Source organism: Lethenteron reissneri, chromosome 58 (genome assembly GCF_015708825.2).
Source record: "Lethenteron reissneri isolate LAM-NWPU_2019-01 chromosome 58, ASM1570882v1, whole genome shotgun sequence".
NCBI lineage: Eukaryota > Metazoa > Chordata > Hyperoartia > Petromyzontiformes > Petromyzontidae > Lethenteron > Lethenteron reissneri.
Window position 1 is genome coordinate 8,990,643 of NC_083836.1, and position 8,479 is coordinate 8,999,121.

At 47.0% G+C, this 8,479-nt stretch overlaps 1 protein-coding gene across 1 annotated transcript; it reads right to left on the reverse strand.

The window, feature by feature from the left end:
• LOC133357550 (olfactory receptor-like protein OLF4) lies at nucleotides 1-3,022 on the reverse strand. The gene is made up of 2 exons (XM_061575526.1): nucleotides 2,990-3,022; nucleotides 1-1,658 (listed from the first exon to the last, which is right to left on the reverse strand). Exon 2 carries the CDS (start codon nucleotides 1,637-1,639, stop codon nucleotides 662-664), a length of 978 nt encoding a protein of 325 aa, XP_061431510.1. The 5' UTR covers nucleotides 1,640-1,658; nucleotides 2,990-3,022; the 3' UTR covers nucleotides 1-661.
• Nucleotides 3,023-8,479: the final 5,457 nt, after the last annotated feature.

The following is an 8,479-nucleotide window of genomic DNA, read 5'->3' on the forward strand; positions in this document are numbered from 1 at the left end:
CATCGGAGCATTAGTTAAACAATGAGGGAGTGATCATTTATAACCAAGGAACACAACTCGATTTTCCCCGTAACGTCTATTATTTGTCGAACGCATTTTGCCCACCACGGCATTTTCCAAGAACGTAACGTTCGGCGAGCTCTGCCTGTACTCAAAAAACAATTGTCAACAAATGCAGCTCAAAACTAAGCAAACTAAAAAACATGTTTTAAACAATTGAACACATTTACAGTAAATGTATCAGCATTCATACGGTATTGTTTAACTCAACACCATAATGCACGGTTACACATCGCACTCGAATGTTACACTTAAGCAGTGATTCCTTACGTAAGTATTGCAAAGGACATGTGCGTGATATTTGTGTAAACATCATTCCAAGCATTCTCAATAAATCAGTGAATGAAAGCCTTCCCACACTGTCGATCGTTGGATCTTTTGACTATACTTGGCCATTCTCGTCAGTGTAAGTTGGTGGAGGTGGGGGCATGGAGGGTAAGAGATGAGCTCTCGTATAACTTGCCACTCCTGTGTATGTCTTCATTAAAATGTAAGCTTAAGGATACATGATTACAGTAGCTTGCTAACTAACATTCTAACAATGGAAGTTTTCCAGTTCTTATATATGGTGTCCTACGGTCGGTTCTCTTGAAAATTGAATTTAACTTACATTTGAGACTTTTGAAAATGTTGGAAAAAGTGTACCAAAGAATGCATTTTTACAACACATCCTCATTCCTTTCCTTAGCTGTTTGGTGCGTATACAGTAGATCAGCACATTCGCCATCGGCACAATAAACGCACCGAACTGGAAAAGGCACCTCATGTTTCGCAGAGCGGGGGTGTTGAAATCTTTGATGAAACGAGGTGTTAAGGCGGAAACAAAAATCGCGAAAAAAAACATCGACAGCGCCAAGAAGTGCGTCAGCAAAGTGTTCAAACCGTGCTTGGTAATCTCAGTAGATCGTTTAATGCGACACTCAATAAATATATTTAAGTAGCTGTAGCTTATGAAAACAAGTGGTAAGATAAAGAAGAGCAGCATGAGTATCGAGCCGTATACATAACTAATATTGGTGTCCGATTCAGCCAACAAAATCATTCCCATGTTATCGCACAAAATTCCTTGGATTTTCCGATTATTGCCGAATTTTAGCTGCGCGGCGAGGAATGTGAGGGTCCCAAAAACCGCCGAGGTGACCGTCCACATCAGCATCAGCACACCGAGCGTCTTCTTGGCTGTGATGATGGTGTGGTAGCGCAGCGGGTGACAGATGGCCACATAACGGTCAAAAGCCATGACCGATAGCGTCAGCACCTCGACGTTACAGAACACGTGAAGGCAAAACATCTGCACGAAGCAAGACTCGCGCAGGATTTCGCCGTCGCCCGTCAGCAGGATTTGCAGCTGCTTGGGCACGATGCTTGTACAGCCGACGATGTCGGCCACCGCCATGTTTCCCAGGAACAAGTACATGGGCTTGCGCAGCTCGGGGCACATGAGCACCGCCAAGAAGACCAGCAGGTTGGCTACAACTGTGGCCACATAGAGCGGCAGGCAGAGGCCAAAAATGACCATCTGCACGGAGTAGGATGCTTCGAACGTGGAGAGGTAGAACGCCGAGCTGCTGTTATCCATTGCTGACGCTGATCAACAACTGGTGTTTGAAGAGAGGCAAAGAAGGCGAGGATTTGTTTTAGATGAAATTCATAATCAATTTATTATAATACTTACAGGTTGGGTATATTGGGGCAAAGGGTGAGTACTCCTACCTCTTCCAAGAGGTATGGTCAGCGTGGAAGAGTAGACCAAATACCCTCTAGAGCAGGGGGGGAGACGTCCGGCCCGAGGGCCGTATGAGGCCTGCGAAATCATTTGGTGTGGCCCTGCCAAGGCAACCGCAGGCGCGACTCGAAATTCAATCAATTTAGGAGCAAACCTGGAAAAGCAGCTGCGAGTAGCAACATCATCAATACCAGCTCCAGCCATCTCGCCCAATTGGATGTCCACTGCAAAGATGGATTGATGAAACTGGCTCAGGTTCAGGAGCTAAATGTGTTTTAGCATTAGAATGTATGATTTGACGACAGCGTTTGAAATCAATTAAGCATTAGATTGATCATGACTAATGATGATGATTGTGCTGAGTAATAGTGTTTGTACCCCGATTATATTGAGGTGGATTCATTCAATGTCAGCATTTTTATTCGCAGTCTCACGTATCGACTTTGTAATTCCAAATGGGTTTGTCTTGTATGTACAAAGTATTTATTAGTGGGAGATTTAATTAACTACAAAATGAAGCGCTTATTCAAATGTGCAGATATGGAACGTCAAGTATTGAAAATGCATTTCCGAAAGTGAAAATTTCTGACACGTTTTGTTAACATACAGTAAGGTCTCAGATGACGCGGTGGGGGTTAGGTTCTATGTATTCCCGCGTTAGCGCGACATCGCGTAAGTTGGGCTTCGTTTACACGAGTGTAGTAAAAAATTGTAAGAGTGGAAAGAAATGTATATAAATGTACGTAAATGTTTAATAATGTACAGTACTGTCCAGCAAATGATTCACGAATCATCGGTAACATCCAGGTCAGATGGAACAGATTTCTTTTACTCGTTTATTGCGTGGGCGATATAGTTACACGCCTTCAAATCCACGTGCGCGTGATGGTGGGGGGTGATGTGACTCCTTGCTTCCCGCTCCGTGCGTGTAGCAAGTCCGAGTCACAAGTGTCAGACTGCGTACTCCGAGACCGCACTGCATTTCAATAAACATTAAGAATATTTTTAAGTACTCTGGTAAATTACACGTAAAATAAGGCGTATTATTTTGGATGAAACTAAACATGTTTTTTTTAGAGACGTGACACGCACGGAATGTTATTACCACGCAAACGTACAAACGTTATTAAGACATGTTTTAGCTTAGGAGGCATGAAAGAGTGCGAAGTAAACACCCGCCCAAGCCCCCCTGTATAAACTCACCGTAGTGCCACTGGATGTCCGCAGCAGAGAGCTCAGTGCGCCGCGCGCGAACCCCTTCTTTTATACGTTTCGGGTATCACGTGTCCAATAACGCTCTCGTGGTTTTGTGGTCACGTGTCTCTCATTACGAACGCTCACATGGAGATATGTGGCTGGGCGACTGCAAATTACATGGGAATACTGTGCAATCAGTGAGGTCGAGCCCAGATAATTAGGATGATATTTCACATTAGTGAATTTTTTTTTAACACCACATTATGTATGATATATTAGGTGCACTTTCAACCGCTTTTGTCATTCCACCGCTGGATGAGGGTCTCCTCACACCTTGCAAGTCATGTGGAGTTATTTGACCGCATTGACCAGCTGGTCAGCACGGGTTGCGGGAAGGCAGGGAGTTCAGGCGTTGGAGCAGAGGACTGTACAACTGTGTATTTTGCTGCACTATGCTATGCAGTCAACGTCGTCCCACATACGCCTATATCACCTGATTTGTGTGCGGTGGTCACCCATCCAAGCACTATCCAGGATAAACATTGCTTAGCTTCCAAGATGTGACCATCTTGGATGCATTCTGGGTGATTTCGTCAAAGGCACATTGTGAGTGATTGAGGATTAAATAAGGTTTACAAAAGTCTCGCGAGCATACGGAATGAGTAGATCCATGAAGAATGACATCTACAAGAGTGGCTGTTAAATAAAATAAAAATGGATGATGGTGGTATATGAACATGTTACAATGTGGAAAACCAACCCATTCAGTGGTACAGTACTTCACTTTTCATGAAAAATCGACCAAATGGGTAACATTTTGTGATAAACTTTATAAATCAAAACAGGATTTTTTAAAAATAACATTAATTTATAAAATTAAATAATTTACAGTCCTTTATAAATTAACTGCTGGATGAAAACGTCTTCATGCCGCCCCATTAATCCACGGTGGCTATATGGTAACTACCTCGCCTGGTATACAGGAGCCTGTATATTTGGAGTTTGCATGTTCTCCCTGTGGTTATGTGGATTTTTTTTCCCGGGTTCTGTGTCCACATTTAACACGTACGTGCGTTTAGAGCATTTGGCTGCTCTACATTTCCAAAAAAACTATTTTGATTAGGAATACTTTGTGATAGCAGGTCGCTTCTGAAAAATATCTATACAGTATTGCTCAGTGGACCTTACCTGGTACAATAAAAATAGTAAAAAATGAAATATTTCGCCACACTGGTTAGAGTAGACTCAAATATCAGTCACCTAGAATGGGCCTGATCTTACCATATTTGACAATTCTAAGCAAAAGTGAGGATCGATTGTGATGCACTGCGCCTGTCATCTCCTCGTCCAATTCCTCTGCTAGATGTATCACCTGGTCAGTCTTCTGTCTCGTCTCCCTATGCCATAGGTACGATCATGAGCCTCCCAAGCGTCGCTAAGCACAGACTTGCACACTTTTAGGGTTATTGCTTTCACAAATATATCCATCCGTACGTCTCTCGGACACACTTCCAGTGCTTGGTCACGCACCAGCAAATCAGTCAACGTGCCGTAATCAGAATATTTATGTATTTCTATTGGAGGAATCTGATGAGCTATAAAGCTCTTTTTCACACTCTTAGTTTTTTCGGTAACGTCACGTAGGTAAATAATAAAATTAATAAAAATAATAAAAAAAATCACGACGTTTCGTAGGCAACACAAGTCTCCGTCATCAGGTGAGACCGTCACAGCCAGATTTTCTGTATCAAGTGAGGCAGGGATTCCAAGATGTAAGTTCTTAAACACAAGTTAAGGGGGAGGAGAGGCGGGGAGCTTTTCAGAATGTGGTAGCCAATGAATGGAACGTATCGGGAGGGGAGGGGGCGGGGCTAAAAGAGAGCACGAGGTGCAAGAGGTGCACGTAGACGTGGACGTGTTTGTGCGCAAGTCCCTGTTGGTGCGCATGATAACGTATTGGAAGGTGGGGGGGGAGCTAAAAGAGAGCACGAGGTGCACGTGTACGTGGACATGCCTGTGCACAAGCACCTGTTGGTGCACATGATAGAAGAGAACGAAAATGCCCATGTTGTTTATATCAGTGTTGGCTGACAATAAAGAGAGTACTTTTTAACGCTGGGGATGTTAACACTCGGTAAAGTAAAATAGTGCCTGTCAGATAAGATGGTCCAAAAATGTGTAGTTTAATCTTTTTTGCACGGTTAATAACATCTTTCCAATGATTACTAAGTTTGTACCCATCATCACGGTTGAATTATGTCTGTGTTTGTATATCTGAATGGCTTCGTGTACAAACCTTTGATGGTAGCCAGAGGGTTTGCAGAGCACCTTGGTCTCGGAAAAAACAATATCATGAGAGCCCACCGCGTTGTAGCATTGATCGGCAACGGCGGAAGACTCAATTTTTCCGTCTTTCAAATCTGACTTGTGCTCGCGGACACGATCAGAGACATGACGTTTCGTTTCCCCAATGTAACAATCACCACAGCTGCAACTCAGTTTCTAGACTCCAGGGTATTGAAAGTCAGGGATGACATCCTTCACAGATGGAATTAGATCACGGATTTTATGTACTGTACTGAATCGGACTTGGATCTTATGTTTGTTTAGAAATTTCGAGATCTTTTTGGTCACGCCTGCTATGTATGGCAACGTGATAGTTTTGATCGGAGTTTCAAGTGGCTGTTTCTGTATGGTGGGAGAAACAGCTTGGCGGATGGTGCGGTCAGAGTATCCGTTTCACAGATTTCCTGTCAGAGCGGGTTATAATATTACAGCAACAAATAGTACAAAAACATTAAAGTAGTGCAAAGTACAAGAAAGGTAAACAAATAACCCACACACACACAAATAAAACTAAACCAACCCCATCCTACCAGGTAAAGCCCACTGAGGCAGTGACTGCTTTTTCAAAAGAGACCTGGCCATTAATGATACCTCAACAAAGTGGCCCATCTGGATATTATAGCACCAAAAGTATCTCAATAATATTAACGCATGTTTCTGAACGTGGAGGGGAAAACCGGAGGACCTGGAGAAAAATCCACGTGACCACGAGAGACACGCAAACTCCAAATATACAGGTGTCAGGGTCGGGATCGAACCCCCGACCTGCAATTTGATGTGCTGAATAAAACTGGGTGGTTTCCTCTCAATATGTATTTTCATGCAGGGCTTTTCAAGGGTAAATTATCCCAAGCCGTTGTCCTCCCAATTTTTTCAACAAAAAGGTTGATCTGCTCACTTTTGATCTGGCCGATCCTCAATCATTCAGCAATTCAATAAACGTGTCTCCTTGTTGGCGCATGTTCTGAGTTAGCTCACAAAATGAGAACTTCTGCCACAAATAGGTTGCTGGTGGCATCATTTCCTGCTGATCGAACATTGTGCTGCCATGCACGAGAGGAAGCTGCATGAGATCACCAAACAGGAGGATGTCGAGCTTAGGGTTACCCTTAAGCTGTTTCAGCCTCTGATCAATCATGCTGAGCATTTTGTACGGTACCATGGTTATTTAGTCAATGCACATTAACTCCCACCAAACTTCAAATTGGCGCCATTTCGCAAACGGCTGCGCCGGAGCAGGGGGTGACAATTTTTTCTGCGACGCCACTGGCGGTCGCCATTTTCCCTGCATCGCCGGAGTCGGGCGCCATTGTTTATGCGACGCCACAAGTCGCCGCCATGACACCGCATGTCGCCGCCAATGTCGCTGTGGGTTCGCTGCGAGCAGGGGTGGCGGGGGTGGCGGGGGTTTCGGCGGCCACGGACGCGGATCGGGGAGCCACGTCCCCGTGGGTTGCCAGGGCTGCTGGGGCTCCGCGTTAAGGCGTGGTGGCTGCGGCTGGGCAGACACCGGCGGCTGCCACTATGGGTGAGTCTGGGCCAGGGGATGGGTCGGTTCACTTGCGGCTGCACCGGCTGCCCCCTGTCACGCCGTTCATCGTGAAGCGGGACGACTGGCTGGATTTCCAGGCCCGGTTTGATGCGGCCTATCAGTCGGTGCGCTGGCCGGAGGAGGAGGCGCTGCATGCGCTGCCCATATGCTTGGATGCTAGCGCGTTGCAAGCGTTTTTGAGCATCCCACTGGAGGACAAGGCGATGCTGCAGTCGGCTTATCATCAGATGGCCGAGGTATTCGAGCCACCATCCGCGGTGTGTCTTAAGTTTACCATACGCCGGCGGGAGGAGGGGGAATCGCCTTTCGCTTTCCGCTGCTCCCTCCTGGCATTGCTCGGGCCACGAATCCTGACATGGAAGGAGGTGCGCTCGACTCCCTGGCCTTGGAGAGGCTTTAGCCCAGCGGAAAAGGATCATGTCCACTAGCCCTTGGTGGGCGGGAGTCTCCGCTTCTGCGTCGACTTTCGTAAGCTAAACACGATTTTGGTGGCCGATGCATATCCATTGCCTCGCATGTGAAATAAACCACTGCAACGACGATCTGGACTTGTGTCTTCTTATTCGTTTATTACACTTTCAAAGATGGGCAGCTCTGCTCTCTCTCTCTCCAACATGGCTGCATGGCTGCACTCCCCTTCCCGTGCGGTTCGGTGTTCGCTCGCGCCAACTCTCTCACAGCCTCTGCCGCGCGCCGCCGATAGGCGGCTCGCTGGGCGGAAGCCTCTGGCCCGCCACGTGGCTGCTGGCGTTCCGGAGGCGCATGACGTGGTTCTGCTGTCGGACTCCGCACACTGCTCCTGAGCTCTCTTCTGCTTCTCCTTATATCCCCTGGACTACGTCATCAAGCCCCGCCTACAGCCACGCCCCCTCACGATTTAAACCACAGAAATTCCATCTACTGCAACCATCAGTAAAGTATTTGAGCCACATTGTTAGCGCGTCAGGTGTGGCCACAGATCCGGAAAAGACTGCTTGTGTCCGGACGTGGCCGACTCCTACATCTGTCGCTGAGGTGTATAGTTTCGTGGGTTTTGCATCATATTGAAGTACCGGTGAAGACGCTTGACGCCGAGGTTGAGGCACACGTAAATTTATTTCACAGTATGACAGTGGGCATATACACTCTCGAGGGGGTATCGGCCCCCTCACCCGTATAACTCGGGATACACCCCTAGCTAACTCTGTCCTAGCCCCGAATCCTCCACTAATGGGCTAGGGGAGGCTAACTGGCCCGACACTGGTAAGTCGGGCCCGGTACCCAGAGTTCCAGACCAGCTCTTACAAGAGCACCGGCTCTGGCTTCCGGGACCACGCCGCTGGCTCAATCCTGTCCGGCCCTGAAAAGGACATCGAACCAGGGGAGTCCAGGGCTCTATCTAAGACGTCTTCAATCTTCTTCCCTTAGCTTAAACATAACTGCCGAGCCCTTTGAAACATCCCCTTTTATACCCAACCCCTCCCTGAGGGGTGGGGCCCCGGGGGATCATAACGTTCGAACCAGCCCCCCCCAGGGTGTCTGGCTCGGACGTCGTAGAGGGCACTTGCTCGTGCACTTACGTAGCCCCGCCCACTGTGTTTGTTTTCCATAGGCTGCCA

Coding starts and splice junctions, on each gene's coding strand:
- LOC133357550 (XM_061575526.1), bottom strand. CDS start 1,639: ATGGATAACAGCAGCTCGGCGTTCTACCTCTCCACGTTCGAAGCATCC.